This window comes from Gossypium raimondii, chromosome 2 (assembly GCF_025698545.1).
Source record: "Gossypium raimondii isolate GPD5lz chromosome 2, ASM2569854v1, whole genome shotgun sequence".
NCBI classification, from domain to species: domain Eukaryota; kingdom Viridiplantae; phylum Streptophyta; class Magnoliopsida; order Malvales; family Malvaceae; genus Gossypium; species Gossypium raimondii.
The window spans coordinates 43,600,500-43,626,312 of record NC_068566.1 but is presented as its reverse complement, the minus strand read 5'-3'; the positions used below and the strand labels follow the sequence as shown (position 1 = coordinate 43,626,312).

Below are 25,813 nucleotides of genomic sequence, written 5' to 3'. Positions count from 1 at the left end.
ATTCAAAAAAACGGGTTCGGGAGTCGGTTACGCACGAGGAAAGATTAGCACCCTCGATACGCCCAAAATTGGTACCTAGTTGATTACTTAATGTCTTAATGTCAAAAACTGAGACCTTTGAAGAATTTTAAAAATACGATCATTGTATTAAAACGTTGAGAAATTTTCAGGAAAAGAAGCATATTTCACGTTATTCGAGAAAAAGAATCATATCCAGTAAGTTATAATATAATGTCTCAAATTCCCGATACGCGAATAAAAAAATACTTATTTATAAGATATTTTAGCCATCTCGGATTTAAAAATGAAATCACGACCAGTAAGTTAGGACGCGATTTTTTCAAATCCCGCGATCATTTAAAATTTGAATTTAAAAATATTCGTGCATTTAGATTTATAGTGAAAATCGAGACCCAGTAAGTTAGGGTATGATCCTCTCTAATCTAAACACGAAATATTATTTATTCAAAACAAATATTGTTATATCGAGTAAAATAAAACATGTAATCGTTGTAAAAATGTGAAAACAAATTGCATTATTGTTATACATGGCAAAATTATAATGAATACAAAAGTATAAAATGATACGAGCAATAGCAACAATATAAAATAAATAAAAGTCAAACCAACAATCATATAAAATAACAATATATAAGCGAATAGATTGAAACATTCGCTCAAAATAATAATGAAAATGAAATAAATAAATAGTGAATACAATTAAAATGTAAAGGGATATATAAAGTATATTTTAAAATATAAAGAAAAAATAAATAAATATGTATATATATATAGGTGTATAAAATTATGGAATATGAAAATAATGAAATACATACAAAAAGTAGGTGCAAATATACATTGTAAAGAAAATATGTATACAAATAAATACATATGTATACAAATAAATACGTTAATTTATATATATATTTAAAATATATTGAAAATATGTATGTATATGTCTATGCAAATTAAGATATACAAAAATATATAAATACATACATATAAATATATATACTTATAAAAATAAAATATGTATACGTGAGATGTAAAAATAAAATAAAATAAGATAAATATAGATATAGATATAGATATAAAAGAAACCATATAAAAAAATATATAAATATGTACACATATATTCGTGAGAAACAGAAAGAAAAAGTTATATAGATATACATATAAAAAAGGTATTTATATATTAAATAAGACTAAAAGAGGAAATAATAGAAATAATAATAATAATAATAATAATAATAAGGTTAAATAATAAAAATGCTAAAAATACTGACTAAATCGAAATAAAATAAAAAAAACAGGGCTGATTCGAAAATAAAAAGGCGACAAGGATCAAATTGCGACACGCGCAACAAAGGAGGGACCAAAACAGTAAATTTATCCAGGCCTTTAAAACGACGTAGCTTCGGAGGACCAAATTGCAAATCGAAACAAATTACTGGGCGAATTAAAAAAATAGAAGGCAATTGATTGTAAAACTATTTAAAAGAGGAGGGGCTAAAGGGATAAATAACCCGAAGCTCAAAAACACGCGGATCCTCCGGGTCGACACGCGGGTAAAAGGGCATTAAGGCCAAAACGGCGTCGTTTTGGCCACTGGGGTTAAGGCTCAAAACGGCGCCGTTTCAACCCTCTATAAAAAGAAATTTTTTTCTCAAATTTTCATTTCTCCTCTTCTTCCAAAAAAAAAAACCAGAAATTCTCTCACACCCTCTCCCCATTTTCTAGAAGCCGGCCAGAGACCCGGCGAGCTGCCCCGCCGCCGCGCCGCCGTACCGGCCACCGTACACCGTACACGGTGGCCGAAAAAATCCAAAAGAGGTATTTTTTGCTTTTTTTCTTACGTTTATAGTTTATACGTTATATATATACATATATTTTAAAAATAAAAGAAAAATAAAAATAAAGAAAACAAACAGTTTTGAAAGGAAGAAAAATAAAGGGAAAAATAAAAGAAGTAAAAGGGAAAATAGAGCTTATACAAAAAAAAAGAGGTTTTTTTGAATCTGTTTTCTTTGCTTTTATTTCTTTAAATCGTGAAAGAGGGGGAAGAACCCCGGTACAAGTGATTGGCTATGGCTTTATAGCCATTTTTACATGATTTTTTTTAATCTATTTTATGCTTGTCATTTCTGCCTTAATTTCTTGCAGGTGGGCAGGTGAGGACGGATGTGACCGTGGCGGTGCAAGTCGGCGACGTCGGCAGAGGCTAGGTGCGGGGACAGAGCTAGGAACCCCTAGGTGCGGCGCACCTAGGGTTTGACATTGTTTCTGATTTGTTTTAAAAATGAAACATCAAATTATGATAAATTAAAATATAGGGATCTACTCTAAAATTTAAGCATATTAGAGATATCAAAATTATAATTTAATATTAAAATTATTTGATGATTTATTGTCTCTGTTTGTCGGTAAAAAAGTAAAGATGGTGAAAGTTTTAAAATAAATTATGATTATGTTTTTAATGATAAAATCGATTGTGGTATATCCCAAATCTACGGATATATAAATAAAATCTCAGTGGTTTGATGGCTTTTGGTATATATATTGCTCATGTTGCTGTCTACATTTGTCGTGATTTTTCTTTTGTCATACGTCAATTTTGATGTTATGGTACGTGATTTGATGCTATATATATATATATATATATGAAAAGGTGATTTAAGTTTTCGACAATTTATGTGTTTTGTCTTCTTCTTTTTAATTTAAAATCTCATATTTAATTATTTAAATTATTTTATTAAATTTATTAATGTGATATTTAGTATTCATGTAATAAAAGAAATAAACTTTTATGATAATTATATTAACAACTAAATTTGAATTTTAAATTCAAATTACAATAAAAATAAGAAAACTAAATTTAAAATTACAAAGGAACATCAAAACTTGGAGCATATCACCCTTCTGATAATTGCTAATTTATGAGAATAACAACTTAATTAATAATGTATTTTGCAGATCATTAATTTAACATGGCCAAGTTGAATTATTTTACTTTTTTCTTTCTCTCTATATTTTCATGTGCCAAGTTGCTATGGTTATTTTCAGTGAATATGTTTAACATAAAAGAAGAAGAAAAAATCTCCCATGAATAAAATAATTAATTGTAGAAGTTATTAAGTTTGTTTATGTAAAATTTGAGCGTCGATAATTACAATGAATCACAAAGAAATAGAAGGAGAAGACACAAAATTTTATATGAAAACCCTTTCGGGAAAAAACAGTAAAAGAAAATTCACTATGTCGAATTCGAATGATACAAGAGAAGTATAGACTATGTCTATTTATAGTTTTATAAAACCATATTCTAATCAAAGTCTAATAGAAGTGATGCAGTAAGGTTAAAATACCTTATTCTAATTAAATATCAAATAGAGGAAGTAAACTTCGATACGGATTCCACTTGCCCTAGTGGATTCCCTATCTTGCCACTTGTATTTTATTTTAACAGGAATTTGAATCACACAACTCTAACAGTTTAATAGTTGTTAAATTTGTTTAGAAACTATTGTCGATTATTTTCTCATTCCAATCTATTATTTCCTTATTTAAGTAAATTAGAGATTGTAATGCTCTAACCTAATGCAATTGCTAATTAATTTTGATGTTTTGTCTTATAAAACATTTGTTTTGGGGTCAACTTTCTAGAAGTCAGACTAAGTTGATAACTACATGGCATCCTATCCCTTAATTCCTCACTCAAACATGGATTAATGAACCCAAATTAAACAAATATTTTCTAGACTTTTACATCATATTTTAAATAGATTCCTTCTAATCACATTTTGGGTGAGTTGGGTTTAATTTGATCTGAATTTTTAAATTGTTCTATCAATGTTGTATTTAAATAGGGTTAATTGTATTAAATGTTTTTAAATTAGGACTTAGATTTTAACTTGGTATAAACTTCAAAACATTTTAATTGAGTTATTAAAATATCATTATTGTGTTAATCGGGTTATTCCACCAGTCTAACGTTAACTTGAGTGTTAAATGATAACTTAGATATGATATGGAGCATATTTAAAATAACGCGGTTCAATTTTTATACATGTGTATGCTTCTTGCATAGACTGTGTAGATCTAACGTGTTCAAAAATTACAATATCATTAAAATTTAAGAGATTTTTTTAACATGTTAGATCCAAATTGCTCATGCGATTGTGTTTTAAATTTGATTTACTTAATACCCAAGCCAACAACTAGGTTGACGGGAGGAATAGATTGATATGCTATTGATAATTTGAGAATTCAATTTGAATGTTTTGAAGTTTGTAGGCTAATTTAGAATATGGGTCATAGTTCAAGGACATCCAATGTAATTAAACCTTATAAATATATAATTTAAAGCGGCTATAGATAAAACCAACGTCCAATTAGGGGTGTTCATTCGGTTAACCGACCCGAAATTACTATAACCGAATTAACCGACCTTCCAAAAATTTTAACCGTTAACCGAACCGATTTTTTTTAAAAAAAATTTAACCGAACCGAAATTTTTCGGTTAATAAGGTCGGTTAACCGAATTAACCGAAAATTATGTATTTTTTATTTTTGGTTAAAAATTACCCGAATTACCGAATTACCGAATTAACCGAATTACCGAATTAACCGAATTAACCGAATTACCGAAAAATACCCGAATTACCGAATTTTTTATTTTTATTTTAAAATTTAAAAAATTATAAATTATTAAAGTAAATTGGGTTTTAGACTTTAGTAAATTGGGTTGTCTTTTAGTTTTAGTTTTATTGGATTGGGTAATTGGGTAAACTTTAGTTTTAGTTTTATTGGGTTGGGTAATTGAGTTTGGGTTAGGTTGGATAATTTTATTTATTAATTTTTTCGGTTAACCGAAAATTTTCGGTTAACCGACCGGTTTCGAACCGAATTAACCGTTAACCGAAAAATCATAAAAAAATTAACCGACCCCCGACCGAAAAAATTCGGTTAACCGACCGATTAACCGAATTCGGTCGGTTAACCGAATTTTTTCGGTTTTACCCTAATTATGCACACCCCTACGTCCAATGGTCATCTTCAAATTTTGAAAACTTTTCATTATGTGTTTTAATTTTTTTATGAAAATTTTAATTAGAATCTTTCAAAATATTAATTAAGTCCCTAAAAGTTTTAGAATTTTTAATTAGACCCTAATTTTTTTTGAAGGTCTCATCAATTCCTCCTAATTTTTGAAAACTTTAATTAAACTCTTCGCTTAAAAAATCTTATTAAGTTCCTAACATTTTGAAAATTTTAATGACATTTTCTGAAATTTTGAAAATTTTAAACAACACCTTAAAACTTAGGGCATGTTTGATAAATCATTGAAAATTTTATTTTCAATCATTTAATTTTTCTAAATTGTGTTTGATAACCATATCACCTAATGTGGAAAATATTAAATTGATTTTATTTTTCAAAATCTTATTTTTGAAATAAATTATTTCATCATTTTATTAAAATATTCAAATATTCAAATTTTATTTTAATTTTATCCAAAACTAATCAAAATAAAATAAATAATAAATATTAATAAAATTATTTAGTAAATATTATAATTTAAATTCAGTGCTGATAAAATTCAATATTAAAAATTAAAATTTTCAGTAGTTAATTTTTCAATTTATCTCATCATAATTTAGAAATATACTGCAAAAGCAAAAGCAATTGAATGATTAGCAATCTTAAGCTATTGGGCCTCCTTGAGGAAGAAGTTGGATCTCAGGCTATCCCATGAGCTTTGGGCTTCCCATATGAGTAAGGTAATTTGATGTCATCCAATTCAAATGATTTGTTTTTTTAAAACATAAATTCATTGATTCATTCCATGAATGAAACTATATAATTTAAGGAAAAAAACAAACAAACAGTCGTCGTAGATGGTGAATGATACGTTGACAATTGGTTTTGCTACAACTCAAGTATGACATATCTGGAGTGATTGCAAGCATCTAATACGATAAGAAAATCAGCCTCGGATGGTCCAAATCGGCAAGCAAAAATTGACAAAAGAATCGAGCATTCACCAAAATAGAGAGGATGACAACAAAATCATCCCGAAAAGCACTTGTAAAACTAAGATTACATGCATAAATAAGACTAAAAAACATGCTACAAGGGCAGATAAAAACTTCTAAAACTGAAGACTTATTAAACAATGAAAAAATAAACAAAAAACTTAAGACAACACGAGTCCAAATCAATTTGTGAAATCATTTATTATTTTAAAATACTCTCAAACATATTAAGAAGTTTACGAAAACTCACTCACTTTCCAAGAAAAATTAGTGGTGACCGGTGAAGTTTTAGCAAACAATAAACATCATCATTTGTCCATCACAACTTGTGAAGACAACAAAGATACCTATAAAATAGATTTGTAAACTGAAAAAAGAAAAGACATGTGTAATAAATAAAGAAATGGTTGATGGGAGGGAAAAAAGGCGGGCAATAACCAACCTGGAGGTTGGCACACCGTTGGACAAAACAAAAGATATGAAACAAAACTTTTATGGCTTTTCCACTATCACTTTTTCAAATAATTTTTTTATTTGATGCATTTCAATAAATAAATTTATGCATTACAAAAGAAATATTAAAATTAAATTCACTTAATTTTATTTATTAATATATATATTATACAATGGTTTAGGTGCACGTAGTTGCACATAAACAACTAGGTTTAACCAACAAAAGATGTATAGGAAGAAAACAGATACAACGTTTCTCATTAGTGAACAAGAAAGATGAATATTTACTTGCAATATTTCATCTTGGGTTGGAGACTAAACATAGGACGGGGTTGTATTAGGCGGTGTCGGTGCGGAAGCCACGCGCTTCCCGCGCTCCGACCGGCTATTCTCGGCGAACTTCAGGCTCGCTGAGTGCATGCCTTTTTTCTTTTCGTCCTCGTTCCACTCCGACGAGTAATAATGTTCCTCGGTTGATCTCGCTACGTCTTTCGACGGCGGAAGGAACATGCTTCCCCATTGCGGGAAATGGACCAAGCTGACGGGCAAGGTGCAAGCCACGATCATGACGCCCATCCACGTGAGACCTGCGGCGGTCGAGAACCTCGACGTTGAGAAGAAAATCAACTGCGTCAAACCGGACCCGAAGTTGCCACCTGCGCCGGTTAGGCCGGAGATGATCCCCAGGGACCGTCGTGAGACGAAGGGGATGATGCCGAATGTGGCACCGCATGCGGCTTGGGCTCCGATGGAGAAGAGGATCATTGCCAAGATAGCAATGGGGAGTGTATTAGCACGGCCTAGCCAGATACAAAAGGCACCTCCGAATGTTTGGAGGATCCATAGGACCCATAGCCGGCCTCTCATGCCGAATAGCTGAGCAGCTTTGTCGGATGCGTAGCCACCAAAGGGACGAGCCACGAGGTTTGCCATACCAAAGGTGGCTGCAATGATACCTGCTGTGTGGAGCTTGAGATTGAACCTGTTGATTGAAATATATTTTATTGTTCTTTATTTTCTTTTAATAATAAAAAAATGAACATATTTTCAAGGTTAAATTCTGGTTTTCGTCCCTGCATCATACTCAATCAGAGGATTTAGTCCATTGATGCGGTTAAAATTCTAAACCCAAATTTTTTTGTCATTTAAATTAGAGATAAAGTAATATTTAACGTTTAAATTTGACAACTTTTTTACTTGGTCTCTAATTTTTTTCTAGTCCATATTAATCTCGAAATTTGATAACCATGTTTCAACTTGGTTCTTAAACTTAAATTTTGATTAAGTGATGATGTGGCACTAAAATATTATGTCACATCATCACTTGCAATTTTCTTAAAAGTAATTTTTTAATTTCATGTGTTAACATACATCACCACACATTAATGAAACCTAAGTTTAGAGATCAAATTGAAAATTTTGACAAGTTCTAGAACTAATGTAGATCAAAAGGTCTAGGGACCAAATTGAGAAATACTGTCAAGTTTAGGGATAAATATTCTTTTATCCCTTTAAATTAAGATTATTACAATAGTTATTTTCCGCTTATATGCCATATAAAAATATATAGTTTAGCCAAATTTGAGTAATTTACATTTTAAGTCACCGAACTTAACGTTAACTTTTGTTGAAGTCACAAACTTTTATTTGATCAAATTATATCATTTAACTTCTATTATTAACAAAATAGATTAGTTATTAATTTTAAAGTAAAACATTTATTTTAAATAAAATCAACTTCAAGATTTTCGTGTTGAGACATGTAGGCATTTTGAGAGAACTATTTTTTCGTAATAATCACTTAACTGAGTTAATATAAATGTATTAATTTGTAATAATAGAAGTTCAGTGAGGTAATTTGATAAATAATAATAAGGGTTGTGACTTACATGAAAATTAATGTTAAACTAAATGATCTAAATGTAAATTATCCGTCAATTTTTTATGTCATTCAATTATTATGATTTAGACGTGTTTATGGGCTGGATTGAGTTCGAGTCTGTCCTATGATATTTGTAAAGGCTTAACTTACTCGTTTTAGACTTGTCTATATTATTTTTAATTTAATATTTGATTTTTTTAGATGATTTTTTTTATTAAAACATTAAAATTAACAACTTAATATATTTTTAATATTTACACAGTATTTATTTTATTATATATTTTATTTTATGTGATATAAATTATATAATATATAAAATAAAATAAAAATATATTACAAAAGTATAAAATGGGTCAAGCTCGGGCCTTCAATGTTGAAGCCCAAACCCGATCCACATTTTAAATTTGCCTTTTTTTTTTTGTCGAAACCTACTTCTTAAATCACATGCTTTTATCCGAACCCTCACATATTTTGGAAGACCTTCGAACTTAAATGAATAATCCAAACTATTAACAATTTTATTATGATTAGTAAAATATTTAATTTTCACTCATATCTCATTCGTTAGAAAAATATTTTAGACTCAAATTTTTTTAGTTCTCATATTAATCGGATAAGGAGTAAGAAAATAAAATTATATCAAATTAAAATATAAAAATTAAATACTCAAAGAATATAATGCAGGGACTAAAATCAGGGAAACTTACCTGTCGTAGAAATATTCAGCAATGACATTATCAGTCGACAATTCAACTCCCATAGAGTAGCCATAGAGAAGGAAGAAAATCCAGGTCCTGTAATTTGTGACAGCATACCATAGCACCTGAAATGGTAGTAGCATTCGCATTTCGGAGTCGACAATCAGGTGATTACAAATTTAGATTACGTTGGATGAAATAGGAAAAATTTTATATTCGTATCTGGATACTGACCTTTCCGAATTTATCCTTAGCAACATTACCCTTCTTTTGCAAACTGCTAAGGTTCCCATCAGGCAAATCTTGACCAAGGGTTAACACCAAGATCCCCATAATGACATGAAGCCATCCAGGAATGAAGAAAGCAATTCTCCATGCGGTAAATGGAGTAGCACCAGCTCGTCGTATAATGTCATAAACTAATGGCATTAAAAGCTGGGTTGCACCACCTCCCATGTTACCCCACCCGGCTGCAGTCCCGTTAACCAGCCCTATGATCTTACTATTGAACATCGTACTCATCCAATACTGGCACGAGACAAACGTCGCGAGCGAGAACCCGATCATGAACCGGACCGCAATGTAACCCCCCGCGTCGGCAACAAACGACATGCAGAAGACGGTCGGTGCCGACAACATGATCAAGAATGCGCACCCGTAGCGGGGGCCCAAGAGGTCGCAAACCGCGCCCATCACGAGCCTGGAGAATATACTCCCCGAGACGGAAGCGACCCCGGCGTTGCCGACGTCTTGTTTCTTCAAGTTGAGGTTGTCGCGGATGATGGGGACGAGGGGTGCGGCGGCGAAGGTGGAGACGAAGCAAGTGAAGAACGATATCCACGATAAGTGGAACGTTCGCATGTGGGGATTGGCGAAGGAGAAAAGCTTGAACACTTTGGCTTTGTGCTCGGAATCCACCGGCAAGTCGAAGTTGGCCGTTGTGTCGGTCGGGACCATCGGCGAAGCAACTGATGAGGCGAAAGCCGGTTCCCTGCCTGTGACTCCATGCATGGAGCTTCCTGGGGATCCCTCAATGTCACTCATAGTCACACAAAAATATTACCAAAGAAATACTTCGATTGTTGTTTTTAGAGTAGAGGTGAGTTGTTTGGTATTTGTAGTGATTGTCGTTGACATTTCAGGAGGCTTTTAAAGAGCTAATCGGATTCCCAATGGTCAAGGATTATTTTAAAGGAAAATTTATGGAGAAGAATCTTTAATTGTGTCTCTAGTCTTTATATTTTTAGGATTTTTGGAATTAAGTCCATCTATTTTTATATTGATCAGGAATTTAATCTTTTTGTTTGTTTGATTTCTTATGTTTACTCTATGTACTTTTCAATCCTAACTAAAACGATAGCAATTCAATTTGTTAGGTCAAATCTATTATCAGTCTCATACTATGCATAAATTATGAATTTAATCACTATTCTACAGTTTGATCAATTTTAGTCATTATACTATTCGGATTTTGAATTTCATTTTTGTCTCAAACAGTAGTAGTTAAATCTACATTAACTAAAATGCCGTGGCTTTTTATAAATATTACGTAAAAGCGAGAAATTGATATGACATTATATATGTTAAATTAGTGAGTATTACCATTTGGGTCAAGATTGAAATTTTAAAATTTAAAAATATTTGAACTGAAATTGATCAAATTAAAATATAAGGACAAAATTTATAAATTACACATAGTACAAGGACTAATAGTAGAATTTGATCAAATTTAAATGTGACATTTTAGTATTTAGATGTTTGATTTAAAAATATGTTCAAATTTAAAGGAAGTGAATTAACAGTTCTTTTTTTCGATTGAAGTTTAATTTTTAAATAAGAGAGACAACAATCTAGAAATTAAAAGCAAAGGATTAATTTTAAAATTCTAAAGAGTAGAGGGACTAAACTCAAATTTAGACCTAGAAAGGAATCCACTTTGCCGCATCTAGCTGGAAATGTCTCGCCATATATCCCAAAGGATCAAATAGACTTTGTTTCGATGCCCTACCTGCTGCTTAATTACCTCACTAACCTCGAAACGATAATGAGTGGCGGAGTAAGGGGATTTCGCAGGTGGCCCTCTCTTTTTTTAATTAGAGATAATAAAATTGTACTTTGATGTACTTAAAATAATAATAATTTAATTTAATTTTTTTAAAAATTATAAATGTATAATTCTTAAAATAGTAAAATTACATTTTTACGATTTTAAAAAATACCATTTGTTTTTTATCTTTTGTTTTGTTCAGCGGCGGTGCCAACCATCGGGTTGGCTATCGCTTACCTTTTTTCTCTCCCATTAACCTTTTATTTCTTTTTTCTTCTCATTCACTACACATATTTTCTCTCTTTTTAATTTGCATATCTACTTTATGGGTATCTTTGTTGTCTTCACAAGTTGTGATAGACAGATGACGGTGCTTATCATTCATTAAAACTCTACCGGCCACCAGTAGCTTTTCTTGGAAAGTGGGTGGCTCTTCGTCAACTTCTTAATTTGTACATGTTTTGAGAGTATTTTAGAATAATAGATGATTTCACGTGTTGATTTGGACCCGTATTGTCTTAAGTTTTATATGTTTTTTTGTTTATTTTTCTATTGTTTAATAAGTCTTCAGTTTTAGAAGTTTTTGTTTGCTCTTATAGCACGTTTTTTAGTCTTGCTTATGAATGTAATCTTAGTTTTACAAGTGATTTTAAAGATGATTTTGTTGTCGTCCTCTCTAGTTTGGTGAATGCTTGATTCTTTTGTCGATTTTTGCTCGCCACTTTGGACCATCTGGGGTTGATTTCCTTATCGTATTAAGTGCTTACAATTACTCCAGATATATACGTTGTGCTTGAGTTGTGACAAAACCAATTGTCAACATGTCATAATGTTCTATTGATGCTGAAGCTAAAACCTTTATTATGTTAATGGAACTTGTCTTTCACTATCTACAACGAGTGTTTACTATTTTTTTTCTAAATTGTATAATTCCATTCATTGAATAAATTAATAAATTTACCTTTCAAAATATATACATACACCGTATAATTTTGACCTCCAAAACATTTTTTAACTTCAGTCACTGCGATAATCAATGATTATTACTATTTTCTAAGTTAACACTTCACTTTTAGGGCTTCAAAGGGTATCACTAATATATATATATATAAAGTTTGGAAGAACACAAGTAATAAAAATGGGTTCAATTTCGGTATATGAAGCATGGAAATTTTACTTTTTTTTTTTTTTTGGTTACATTTTAAAAGGGTAGTTGGCACTTTTTCAACTCTCAGCTTTAAATATTTCACATACGAAGTTAGAAAATTGATTTACAAAGTTATAAATGAATTATAAATTTTAAAGAGTGAAAATGTCATTTTATTATCATATTAATTTATAATTAAATAAAATAGTAAAAGGTCACTAAACTATTAATAAGTTTATATTTTGGCCACTCAACTTTAAAAAGTTACAAAATGGCCATTGAACTATTTGAAATATAAGTCACTAGGCTGTTAAAATCAATATTGTATGGTCTTTTTTGTTCTCACCGTCTGCACCAATCAAAAGCTCTTTTCCCTTTCTCATCTATATTTCAGTTTTTTCTGTGAAATAGCTTTGAATGTCACGAATCTACAAACCAAAATCCAAACAGTTTTTTTCTCGATCTTTGACACTAACCATCAGATTAACTTATATCTAAGGTATTTTCTTCTGCTCATCGATGAGTATTGATCCATCGTACCAATCATTGAGTCGTTGCTTGAAGCTTACTGATTGAATTTTAAATAAAAATTTAACAATTGAATACATTAAATAAAAATTTTCCAATCGTTAGTGACAATTTTAATCTTGGAATGAAGAAGTAAAATTTTAAACGATAAACTTCAACACTAAAACATTGATGACTTTTTGGCCCAAAGGGACTAACTTACTATAAGAGCCCTAAAACAGTAAAGAAAAGAAGGCGACAAAGAAATTAAGTACACTGTCTTTACCTGGCATCCTTCAAACGATTTTAACAAGTTTTTACTTGAATTTGTGCGTATATACGTAGGTTAATAATTTTATATACTATCACTAAATTACATAAGAAATAAAGTTAGTTTAGTTTTTGTTGAAAGAGATCCTGTTGAGAGAAGTCTTTAAGGTATTATCCGTTGGATAGTTGATTGAACCCCCAACAATTAAATGTATTGTTTTTCTGGAAAGATTTTGTCTTCTATACTTTATCGACAACCAGTGTTTCATGAGTAATTGCCCTAAGGGCCTTGTTCATAGAGTCGAGAGTATTTCAACCTTATGTGGACGTACGGCCACCCGAGAAGCCCTAAGAAGCGACATGAGTGTCCTCACCTTTAAAGAGTTCAACCTCTAACCTATGTCATATAAGTCACTTATTGAGGTATATAGTATTATATAAATGAATTAATACTAATAATAAATAATTTTTATAACGTCAATAAATCTTTAAAAAAAACTAAATTTACTTAACTTCCTTTCAATATTTTCTTTAAAAAACCGAAAATAACATTATTTGATTTTGTAGTAATGTATAAAATTATATATATATATATATATATATATATATATAAAGAGATGACTAGAAAAATGCTCGCAAAGTTTAAATTACATGTATGTCATCAAGCTAATATTTAGTTGATAAATAAATTACTTAATTTTTTAAAAAAGCAATAATAATAAATTACGCAACCAAATGCTTTTTTAGATCTTCTAACCTTCGACATCTAAATTAAATTTCAATTAAATATATAGTCAAGTCAGAGTAGACCCTAAATAGCCGTAGGTTCTTCAAGTGTTATTATTTTTAGATATATTATTTGAATTTTAAATTTTATTAATGAGACATTAAATTTTTATCATTCAACTTAATATATCTGTAACTAATGCTACGTTTGGTTATTAGTGTAATATCATGAGGAAAATATTTACTTAGCACATGTTTTAAAGTAACTAAATATAAATTAAAGATTAATTAGTACAAATTAAAACTTGAAATTAGAAGGATGAATAAAAACTCTTGTAAAAAATTTTTTCTCTTTGTCACAAACAAGTCATGTGAATGGCTAAACCTTTGCTTTGTCGGTGGTGGAGCTAGCCTTTGAGTTGGTTGTTGGTCGCGGTTTCTCCAACATTTTTTTTGTAGTTTTATTTTGTTTTTAATTTCAGTCCACATTATCATAGTTTTCTCCACATTTTTCATGGTTTTTGTTTTGCGCAATCTATTTTCTTTGAAAGCAGATGTGGTTAAATCATAGTGATGGTGATAGATTTAAGATGATGGAGAGAAAGATATGCCATTTAAGACTTAACATTTTATACATCACTAATGCGGTGAGTCTCTTGAAGTTTTTAACCATCTTTTCTTGGTTAATCGATGTTCATTGTCAGGTTGATCTGATTATGGCGAGGTTAGGATGCAAATTCCAACAATTTGATCAAGTTGATGTATTCCTAGTTTATTTCTAAATGATTCTAGTGTTGCAATTACTCTCTTTATTTTTGTTTTTAAATTACTTGTACATTAATTTATTTATTGTTTATATTATGTGTAATGTTTTTGTATTATTAAATATGGTTGTTATAAATAATAATACTGAAGTTAGCACAAATGTTAAAAAGGAAATGTGAAGCAGTAATTGTGGTTGCTTAGCAACACAAACGCTGGTTAGCTTCAGCAAACTTTTAAAAAATCATTGCAATTGGTAAGGGGATAGTTAATTTTCTTTCAATCTTACATGTCACTTCCAACTTGAAATATTAAAAAAAAATTGTAACGTTCAATTTTCTTCATTATAAAATGGCCTCAACCTCATATTTCCACCTAAGTCAAGTGGTACAATTATTTTCTTTTTCTTTTTTAAAATATATAATATTGGTCATAATTCTTACCCTTTCTTAGGCTCTGAGAGAGCTTTTTTGGGTGGTGAGGATAGCAAGCATATCTATCATTGATCTAAAAAATACAATTCGATAATTTATACAATAGCTTAAAAGCTAAATGTAAGGTCAAAATCATATTTGACCAGAAAAAAAAATTATCTCCAGGGGCCAGAATGAAAGATTATATAAAGCACACCTCATGATACTCTCCAGGGGCCAGAATGAAAGAATATATATAATATATGCATTGACTTATGCATGTACATCAATGTTCGAAAGCTTTCCTTCGCTGTAGGAACCGTACACCAGTACATTGTACACAGGTACAAAGGTTTAAATATTTCTTAGAGAAATTCATTATGCAATTAAATTCCCCATCACCAAATAAACAAACATGTTTCACATATTTTGACCTCTCACCATAAAAAGGGACAAATGAAGATTGAAGATAAAGCACCTGTTTAAATATATAACAAAAAGCTATCAAAATGGCTAACATATCCAACAAAATGAACCAATCCATTCAATTCAATTCCCACAAATACAGGTTCTTTTAAGTTTAGTGCCATCCTACGCAGCAAACAAGCTCACAGGACCGCAAATACCGAGCTACAAGAAAGCTTTATATGTATCACAACATAAACTGATGATATTTTCATGTTAAAATGTTAAATTTTGAGGTTCAATGGACGACCCCTATAGTCATCGAGCAAAACCAATGAATATTCTTTCAGCTAATTCCCTATTCAAGTCTATCGAAACTAATTGGATCACTAGGGCTAACCAACAAACTGAAGGCCTATTCGATGTTCATAACTTTAAGTATGAGAACTACCCCTTCTTGGAACTGGTTTGTATAGCACAACAGTAACATACTTTGAACGGAAACGGTGAGTAAACCCTAGTGCCACTACAGATCTTGGTGCCTCTCGGTTTTCAATGTAAAGATGATTTAGAATCACGTTTTCTGGCAAAGGAAGATTCCCAGAAGTATTCATACTCGTGGGGTAACTGAACAACGAATGGTGCAGGTGTGGAGGGACAACTGGAGGGTCACGTGCATCATCTTCATTCCCAGGGTAGGCATTATTATAACTTGAATCAGGTGATCTTGGCACTTCAAATCCAATGACGGTTGCTTCATCCTGAACAAAACACTGCATGGTTAAACCCCCAAATTTTTAACACTGCAAATAATCACTAAGATTCCACGACTTACTTGATCTTCACCATATTGGTTGTTCATACTGAGTGGTGACACGAGATGCTAAAGCAGCTAAATTATAAACAAAGCAATATTATAACACCAACTGAGCCTGAAATAAAACAATTATGTCTATGTGAGCATTTCAAAGTGTAACTAAGCAACATGTAAACTTAACAACAAGAGAAATATATAATTTAATAAAAATAGAATTCAATAAGGCCTCATTCGAACTAGAATGACCAGTACTAAAACATTATTTTTTGAATGAGAGTTCAACAGAGATCCACATCATAAAAGATGAGGCACTAAGCTCATCAGCTCTTTTGAGTTGTTTTCGGGAAGACTTGAAAACACATCACACCTCCAACAGGGCTATTTTGAGTCGAAACTAGCATGGTTGTTAATTATGGAGCTGAGTAACATCTAACAAATTTGTGTTTCCCACACACTCAGATCCAAAATAGTAGTGTCCCGAAGTCTTCCAAGAAGAGCACATTAATGGTGCATAATCTGACAACTACAAATACTCACAGATAGATTCCTAAACAAGAGTCATCACATCTAAATCTGAGAACCAATATTCTTTGAGGACCAGTCAACCTGGGTTTAACTTTTCAAGAAGAATAAATAGTACTAGTAGTTAAGCCGGCCAGAAAATGAAGATCACGTTTTAACTACATATTAACAAAACATTAAACAATGTCCTATGATGAATGGCAAGTCCAGAAGACTGCAAATGCAGCAGCGCAATGCCGCAACCTTGTAAAAGTGTCTAGTGTGTTGAATGCAGAGACTATGGGCTAAAGTTGCAAAACCAGAATGCAAAGAAAATGTTTGAGAAAACAAGAAGGCGTTGTTCATTAAGACCAGCAGAAATGCTAAAAAGCTTAGACTATGTCAGTATGTCTCAACTACCTAACAAGTAGGGGTAGGACAGAACCATAAGGCCTTCAATACTATCATTAGCAAAGGCCATTCAGCTTAAGCATCAAGAATCACCAAAGTATCTTAAGTTGTCTGAGAAATACAAAGAAGAGTCTTTTAGAGAGTATTAGAGAAACATATTTTTCTTGCCCATTGGTAACATTTACATAACAAGGATTGCATATTTAGTAAATGCCCATATAGATGATATTCAAATGCATCTTACAGGCCTGTCGGTTCATTGAAGTCCAGCCTTTCTCCAGGAAAAAAGTAAGCCATTATTACTTCTAACTTGGAATCGTCCAAAACGTGGCACGAAAAGTTCCATAATTATTTGAAGGAGTTATACACAAGCAATAAGTTAGGTCTTCTGTAAAAACTTTTATTTCTATGCAACCAGAGAGATATCTCTTGGCATTGAGTGATAATCACATTGACATTGACAGATTTCGGATGGTTAGAAAATTCAACTGTACTTTTTTATACTTAGGTTAGATTTCTTTTACCAAAAACATCAGTTGGAGCTATTGCATCAACAAACAAAACCACACAAAGTGGGACATATATAGTTCTACTCATATATTCTATTGAACTTTTCCTATTCATTTGCATATTATGATGTTCAGGAAAATCTACGATTCTATGAAGCATCAATCTTAAGAAACTCATGAATCTAATTTTACACGTTTAGACCATTCTCTAATAAATAACACCGCCAACTCTCCAGTTCACTATAATATCCAATCTTTATAACAAGACTGATGAAAACATCAATTTCTTCAAAGCATACAATGCAAAGCTTCTAACAATCTCCATATCTTATTCGAAGCAAAAATAATTCAGCCCAACAAAAGCATTGGAAAACCAGTAGACAACCTAAAATTCAGAAAATACAAGAAGCACTAATAGCAACATTAAAGCCAAAGAAATTAATTTGTTAAATAATAATAATAAAAAGGGAGACAGACCTGAATCACCAAAACTCCCCACCTTTTCAATAACAAATACCCAAACTTTACACTAAAATAGTTGAATAATTTTTTCAATGTCGCCAAGCTTTGAAGCTTACCTGCAGAACTAAAGTAAACCCAGGTTAAATCTGACCCAGCACATGAAAAACTTAGCAGAACAGAAAAATACCCAACAATTTAAACCCCCAGAATTCACTGAAATATATATATATATATATATATATATATATATAACCAAATAAAATTATGCTAAAAATAACAGGATGGGATTTCAAGAAATAAGCACGTTAGTGTGGCTTACCGTGAAAAAGGGAAAAAATTTTCTAGAAGAAAATACAGGGAAAAAATAAGAAACTGTTGGAGAAGAACCCAAAAATAAGAGACTTAGCTAGTGGCAGGGGAATCAACCACGAGAATCTGCCATGATAATATAAGGAGAGTGAGGGGAAAACAAAAAAAGGGAAATGGTAATTAAATAAATAATTAACTCTTTTTTTTCGTAAACTCTTAAAACGCTCTCTATAGATTAATGGGTAAATTTCATTTATAGTCACTTAACTATTAGTAAATTTACACTTTAGTCACTCATTGTTAAATTAGTAATACACTAATGTCATGGCATGTTAGCTCATAGACTTAATTTGGTTCATGAACTGTAATTAAAATCTCATTGATTTTTAAATCTAAAACAAACAAAAATAATAAAAATCCTAAATAATTTGAAAAATCATACTTTATTTTCTAAAATTATAAAAATTAAATTTATAATTATACGAAAAATTATTTAAATTTAAAATATTCATAAAATTTTAAAATATAAAAAATTTCCAAAGATTAAAAAAACTAGAAAAGTTTATATATTTCTATTAATTGTTACAATTTACTCCACAAATTATCTTTGTTTCTATTAAACACAAAAATATAAATAGTGCTCTTCTCATGTAGATCATCTTCAACTTACACACAAAATGAGAATCATCAAAAAAATTGAGCAAAAAAAGAACTTGAATTTACATTTTCATCATTAAGTGAAGAGAAGGAAAAGACCATACAGAAAGTCATGAAGCTGGACAATAGGTTTTAGGAATTTTTTTAAAAAGTCAAAACTTTTTAAAATTTATGAATTTTAATTTATTTATAATTTCAAAAATAAATTATGAATTTCCATACTTTTTAAGATTTTTCTTGGATTTATCACTAATTTCTTTTGAAGTACCAAATTATATTTTAGTTATAGTTTAGGGACCAAATTTGTTATTAAACCTATGATTTAAGGTTTCATAACGTTAGTGAACATTTTATTACTTTTCATAGTTGGGTAACCAAAATAAAAACTTACCAATAATTGGGTGACTAATGGTGTAGCCACTATAGCTTACCCAGATATATTTGAATAATAGTGACTTAACGACCCACATTAACATCCATTTGAACAATGTCCTTTAGAGTTATGTCCTACACAAAACTAGGGTTCAACTCAGTTTTTGACCCTATAGATGAGATAAATGATTCTTCACATGGAACTCTCTTAACTATTTTCCTTTTCTAAGAGACTTTGGATGGAGCGAAGGCCTTCCCTCTCCGAGCTTTCTTGGTATAGGTTAAGGCTTCAAGCTTCTTATTCACCATGGAACATATACTAAATAAATTGTACTGGTAGAGCTATTTACAACACATAAATTTTACATAATTTTGAGATATTGTTATTCTGCCAGAAAGTAGAGAGAATTTATTTTTTAAGTATAAATTCTATTTTCTAGGAATAATAGTTTTTCTGATTTCTAGTAAGGGAGAATTATTTTTCTACTGAAAGTAATAAATCGTTTCTGATTCTATGTTTGATTCGTGATTGTTCGAGCCCACACTCGAAGTAAGTCTGTGTTTTACTAATATTTATTCGCATAGGACATGATCTATATAAACAGAACGTGAAATACGGCAGTTGAATTGTTAATATATTAATCATAAAAATAATTATGAAAGTGCGTAAAATCATATTACGTTTATACTAATATAAGTGGATCATTCTTCTCATGTATATGAAATGTGTAAAGCTAAAAGCTTACAAGTTAGAATGTCTTCGATGTTTTTCTTTTGCTTAAATAATGAGTTAGCCTTGAATTATATTATTTTTCTTATTTCAGCACTTAAACAATTTTTTTTTTTTGATACTTGAACTATCATTTTCGCCCCATTTTACCCTAATGTTATTAGTGTCCAAAAAGAATGTGCCACTTGTTGCATTCTTATTGGCGACCTTTTTTATTTTGAAGTAAATTGAGATGAAAATGATAGTTCATGTAACAAAATGAAACAAAAAGGTTTAGATACCAAAGTTAAAAAAAAAAAAAAAACTTTCAAGGGCTAAATAAAGAGTTAAGTTTTTTTTTTCTTTCCCCTTTGTCCATTTGTTTTTTGCTTTTTGTACATTGTTATTGTAACTTTTAGTTTGATAAGTGAATTTTAAATTTACTTTAAAGGTTTAATGCATAATTTAGTATTTGAGTTTGACATTTTTCTAATACATATGTTATTTTTGTTCCAATGTGGTAATTGTATTTGACAAAAGTCATGCATTTTTAGTACTTAAAGTAACACTGTTTAATTCGAGTTTTAGAGTTGATTTAATAAAAATTCATGATTAGCTAATATTATTAGAAATTAAATTGATCAAATATACCTTAAAACCCAAATTAAATAACACCCATTGATTTATATTTGACAAATCAAATGCAAAATTAAATAAACTAACAATTTAGCATTAACTTTATTCTATTAACAAAATTATAAAAAATTCAAACATAATATTAGCGATTATCTTTCGTCAAATCAACATTAAAATCCGAATTAAACGCTAAAAGTTAACATTATTATCTTTGGGTACCAATATATATAATTTTATCAAATACAAGGTCCAGATTAAACCAAAAATAACACAAGTGCCACTTTAAAAAAGAGAGTCAAACTCGGGTATCAAATTGTATATTAAGACTACTTTAAAATGTTACGAAGATAAAACTATTTTCCTTCTTAAAATATATATACAAAAGTCTAATTTTGATTTTAGTCCTCTATTGTGCAAAAATTTAAGATGCAATCCATCTATTTTAATTTGATAAAATTTAATTCCTCTATTTTATATGATTAAAGTGATGGCACCAAATATTTTTACTGCTATTTGGCTCACAGTCTAGTCATGTAGAAATCTAGTTAATCATGTTTAAATATTAATAAAGTTACATATCAATCGAATCCTTAAGGTTGATTTTTTATTTAAACCTACTCATAAATTATAGAGAACAATTTTATATTATTAAAATAGAGGGATTAAACCCTATATTTTAACATTGTGGGACAGATTAGTTCAGTTTTCTCTTATTTCTTGGTCCGGAGTTTTCGGCCATTTAATAAAATATGATGGGCTCAAAATACTTCTGTGAAACCCCAAATACAGCCCAAGCCCAAGAAATAGGACATGATAAAACAATAAATTGCTTCAACCAATGTGATTGAAATAATTTAAAAGCAATTTTTCTTATAAAAATTTGTTTTTATGCATTTTCATATATGAATCTGCGTTGACACTCAATCACGTCTCGGTACTTCATTAAAAAAATCAATATTATTTTTAACTTATAATTACAACCCCATTTTTAACCAACATTTATTAGGTCTAATAGTAAACAACTCGATGTCTCTTAAATAAAAGAGGTATTCGATAAAAAGAGTTTTGAGTCTTTCTTAGTTGACTTAGGCACAAATAGAGGATTACTCTCTAATTGTAGTGTTTGATGAATGGAGGTTTGTAAGAGCTCGTTGACCTAAAACCTTCAATTTTTCATAGTTGATTGGAAAAGAGATATGTGGAATGACATATCTGACAATGCTTGTTAAAAACTTACTCCGTTTGCCACATGCTCTCAAACCTAATGAGATATGTATTTATTTCTTGGATATTTATGTACTCTTAAATTATTTTCAATTTACTTGTGTAAAATGATTTCTTATGTAACTTTATATTAATTGAAAAAAGCTACTTGACAAATTTATTCGAGTACGACATAATTATCATTAAGAATATAGTTTACAATAATATTTATCAATTTCCACAAGATTAATGTTTGCAAATAAGGAACTTAAGAAATTTGTTTATTTAAAATTTCAAAATATTCACTAATTAATTTTCACAATGGATGTTCTAATTCCTTGATAATAATGTTTTATTTCATTAATTTAACCCAATAATGACTAAAGTATTATAACATGCCCTTATTTGTCATTGTACACATATCAACTTCTAGCTATGAGTTAAGTTTTATCAAATACTTTTAAATAAACAGTTAATGGAATCAGTTGATCAAATCAATCACTGCAATGAACAATCAATTATCAGCCAATTACCAAACACGTATTCAAATATTATGATCGAATAAAACAATATTAAAAAAACTTCACTCTTCATTGAAGGATACAATCCAACACAACTTTAAAACTAAACAAACCTACCAAATATCGATATTTTTATTCGCATTTCAAAGCTAAACCTTAAAAGGTGGAACCTAGCATAATGGGATGACACATAATTGAGGTTAATTATTTTATTACAGCCAACAACTATTAAAAAAAAGGTTTGGTTTTCTTGGGTGGTGTCAGGTTTTATAGTGCTTCCAAATTAATTTTTTCAATAACAATAAAGTAACATGATTTAGATAATATATAGTCGGTGACCACCTCAAACAAAGATTATCCATTACTGTAAACAAAACACCGCTATACTTTTTCTTTAACAATTTCATAATCTTCCCATAACTCTTCAATAATAAAATAATACGCCCTTTTACTCTAATAATAATATCCATACTAATCAAATTGCTTCTTACAAATGTTTGTCGAAATCCTTTTTTTGAAATCGACTTTTTATTTAAAAACGAAAATGGAGTTGCCACCAATCATTTTTTTTATGAGGCGTGATCGGGTCACCTCGTAATTTGATCGTTTTAATAAGATGTTTGATTTATTAAAACAATATTTTTCGGTCTACAAAAAATCCAAAAAATGGGTTCGGGAGTCGGTTACGCACGAGGAAGGATTAGCACCCTCGTTACGCCCAAAATTGGTACCTAGTTGATTATTTAGTGTCTTTAGTGTCGAAAATTAAAAACTTGAAGAGATTTTAAAATACGATCTTTTATTAAAACATTACTTAACTAAGTTCATTTTCACGAAAATGGGTTTGTTTCAAGTTAATCGAGAAAAAAAGACCACGTCCCGTAAGTTAGGATACAATACCTTAAATCCCCAAAAACGAGAATAAACATTAAACATTTTATTTATTTTAAAATATATTCGATTATCTCGGTTTTAGAAAGAAGACATACTCCGTAAGTTAGGAATACGACTTTTCTAATTCCAAAAATAATGAAAGTGGTTTCGATTTAAAAATTTATTTTTATTCATCGTGCAAAAAAACGAACATGATGCTTATAGAGATGGGCATTTTAACTTATTTGGGCATATATACAAATGAATAAATATTTAAGCCGAATGTATGATATAACAATAATGAGATAATTTAAAAGCTTGAATGGGTAAGACGATCAACAATGGGTAAATAAAAGAATACTATAATACTAATAATATAATTATAACCACAATAAGGATATTAATTCGTGTCATTACTATTAAAATAAATAAAGTAATACGAACAAAAGAAATAAAATACTAGATTTCTCATGACGAATATAAGCATAAATAACGCGAGGATGATAAAAGAAATGACAAAATAGTAAAAACGAGATAAAAAAGTAATATAATAACAATAATAAATAAGTAAAATGTACAAGTAGAAAAATGTAATAATCTCACTTTAAATATATACAAAATATAATAATAATATAAAGGGATTAATAAATAAATAATAGTAGTAAGGATAAAATATTACGAACAACAAGTATTTAAATAAAGAAAATATAAACATTATAATTTTTAATATATATAAATAATATAAAATAATAAATAGATAAATAAATAAACAAAACATATAAAAGAATATATCAAGGGTTGAAATTAAATAACCAAGGATTAAGTCGCCATTTAAACAAATTTTAGGGATAGATTGTAAAAATAATAAAAAAAAAGGCAGAAGGAAGGGCCAAATAAAATGCACGCAAAGTATAAGGATTAGATGGAAAATTATTCCCATCATGACTCGCTATGACCAAATGGTCGGATTTGCACAAAACAGGCTTTTCACCCTCCCTTTTTAAAACTTTTAAATCAAATTTTTGGTTTAGAAATCAATAAAAGAAAATAATATGCGAGAATAAAAAAGGGCCCACGTCGCCTTTTAAACCCTCATCAGATGCCGACAATGTTCAACGGTGAGGGGAGACGAACCGATAGGTAAGTTATTATTATTTTTTATTTATCTATTTCAAAAAATAAAAATAAAAAACAACACCTTTTGATATTTGAGTCTATTTCAAACTCTCTGCTTTTTTGTATATTTTTTTTGTGTCCCATATTACAAATTGGTTGTGGCTTTTATAGCCATATTACACTGTTTGCTACTGTTTCTCTACTGTTTTTTTCCATTTCTTGCGCTGCTTCTGTCCCTTTTTTGCTTTGTTTGCAGGTGTTGACGGAGGCGATGAAGAGGCGCCTTTGCCGTTTTGGTGCAAGGCAGTAGAGGAGGGGTCAGGCCTCGGGACGAGGCGCGAGAGGCGTGATCGAGGGGAGGGGTGCGGCGCACATGGGGAACTTAGGGTTTCTGAATTAGTTTAGGTTGTGAGCTTATAACTTTTGCGCTAGGATTTTGTATTTTGTTTTTCTTTTGGGCTTGTAAATTTTTTGGACTTATTATTTTTTATTCTATTTCTTAGATTATTTTTTTATGAGCCCAAGCAAATTTGGGCATTTACAATGTTAATAGATAATATATATTCTTAGATAGAAATTTTACTTTTAACTCCTAAAATTTTACAATTTTATTATAATCAAACGCCTTAAAACTCAAAACAATAAATATTGGTATCCTCCTAATTCTTTCAAACACCATAAAATTGTATTTTTTTCTAAAATTTATAATTTAGCCCCAAATTTTTATAGACAATTTTTACTTCACCCTTAAAAGATTCGATCTATTTTAAAGATACGAAATATGTCCCACGCATGTGGGCTAATATGAGAGGAAGACGAGAGTCTTGGCACTCTAAAAATAAGATTTAAATCTCTTATAAAATAATAAAATTAAAAATTATTTTATGATAAAACTTTATTTTAACCTCTAAAATTAAAAAAAAAATTAATCCTTTAAAAATAATAAATAATAAATAAATATATTATATTATATTTAATTCCTTTAAAAAATTATATTCAATTCTTACCCTTTTAAAAAAATTTTGAATTCGCTCCTAACCCCGTGAGATCAAAATTACACCGTTAATCTTTAAGTTTTTGTTTCACGAAGCTGAAATGGCAAATTGCAATGGCAAAGCTAGCCGCCTGCAAGTTGACGTAACACGTGCTGACGTGTAGGCATAGATGAGAAATTATTTTATAGAACATTTTCACTATATTATTTACGATCTCATTCAATTAAAAAAAATATATCATTTTTATTTGAAAGTTTAGTCTAAATATACATATGACATGAAAAAAAATGACGTGTCATATTTTAATAGGCAAAACTATAAATGATGTGGTGAAAAAAATCCATAAAATAATTTCTTCAAATAATAGTATATAAAGT

At 29.9% G+C, this 25,813-nt stretch overlaps 2 protein-coding genes and 1 long non-coding RNA gene across 8 annotated transcripts; 1 reads left to right on the top strand and 2 right to left on the bottom strand.

Annotated features, from left to right (window-relative positions):
- Nucleotides 1-1,695: 1,695 nt before the first annotated feature.
- Nucleotides 1,696-2,555, top strand: LOC128039252 (uncharacterized). The gene is made up of 2 exons (XR_008193750.1): nucleotides 1,696-1,833; nucleotides 2,164-2,555. It is a non-coding gene; the product is annotated as an uncharacterized LOC128039252 (long non-coding RNA).
- Nucleotides 2,556-6,613: 4,058 nt separating this feature from the next.
- On the bottom strand, nucleotides 6,614-10,161 carry LOC105788973 (high-affinity nitrate transporter 2.1). The gene is made up of 3 exons (XM_012616128.2): nucleotides 9,303-10,161; nucleotides 9,078-9,193; nucleotides 6,614-7,470 (listed from the first exon to the last, which is right to left on the bottom strand). Exons 1-3 carry the CDS (start codon nucleotides 10,110-10,112, stop codon nucleotides 6,804-6,806), a joined length of 1,593 nt encoding a protein of 530 aa, XP_012471582.1. The 5' UTR covers nucleotides 10,113-10,161; the 3' UTR covers nucleotides 6,614-6,803.
- Nucleotides 10,162-15,461: 5,300 nt separating this feature from the next.
- LOC105788972 (SNF1-related protein kinase regulatory subunit beta-3) lies at nucleotides 15,462-18,531 on the bottom strand. Of its 6 annotated transcripts, none has more exons than XM_012616124.2 (4): nucleotides 18,365-18,531; nucleotides 18,061-18,161; nucleotides 16,181-16,277; nucleotides 15,462-16,106 (listed from the first exon to the last, which is right to left on the bottom strand). In XM_012616124.2, the coding sequence occupies exons 3-4, from the start codon at nucleotides 16,205-16,207 to the stop codon at nucleotides 15,780-15,782; spliced, it is 354 nt and encodes a 117-aa protein (XP_012471578.1). In that variant the 5' UTR covers nucleotides 16,208-16,277; nucleotides 18,061-18,161; nucleotides 18,365-18,531; the 3' UTR covers nucleotides 15,462-15,779. The 6 variants fall into 6 exon arrangements, with proteins under 6 accessions (XP_012471578.1, XP_052483541.1, XP_052483540.1 ...); XM_052627581.1 differs by having other exon boundaries at nucleotides 18,083-18,161; XM_052627580.1 differs by having other exon boundaries at nucleotides 18,083-18,169; nucleotides 18,365-18,529.
- Nucleotides 18,532-25,813: the final 7,282 nt, after the last annotated feature.

Coding starts and splice junctions, on each gene's coding strand:
- LOC105788972 (XM_012616124.2), bottom strand. CDS start 16,207: ATGAACAACCAATATGGTGAAGATCAA. Junction 16,107..16,180: donor ACCAATATGGTGAAGATCAA/GTAAGTCGTGGA, acceptor TGTTTTGTTCAG/GATGAAGCAACCGTCATTGG.
- LOC105788973 (XM_012616128.2), bottom strand. CDS start 10,112: ATGAGTGACATTGAGGGATCCCCAGGAAGCTCCATGCATGGAGTCACA. Junction 9,194..9,302: donor CTAAGGATAAATTCGGAAAG/GTCAGTATCCAG, acceptor CTACCATTTCAG/GTGCTATGGTATGCTGTCAC. Junction 7,471..9,077: donor GCTGAATATTTCTACGACAG/GTAAGTTTCCCT, acceptor TTCAATCAACAG/GTTCAATCTCAAGCTCCACA.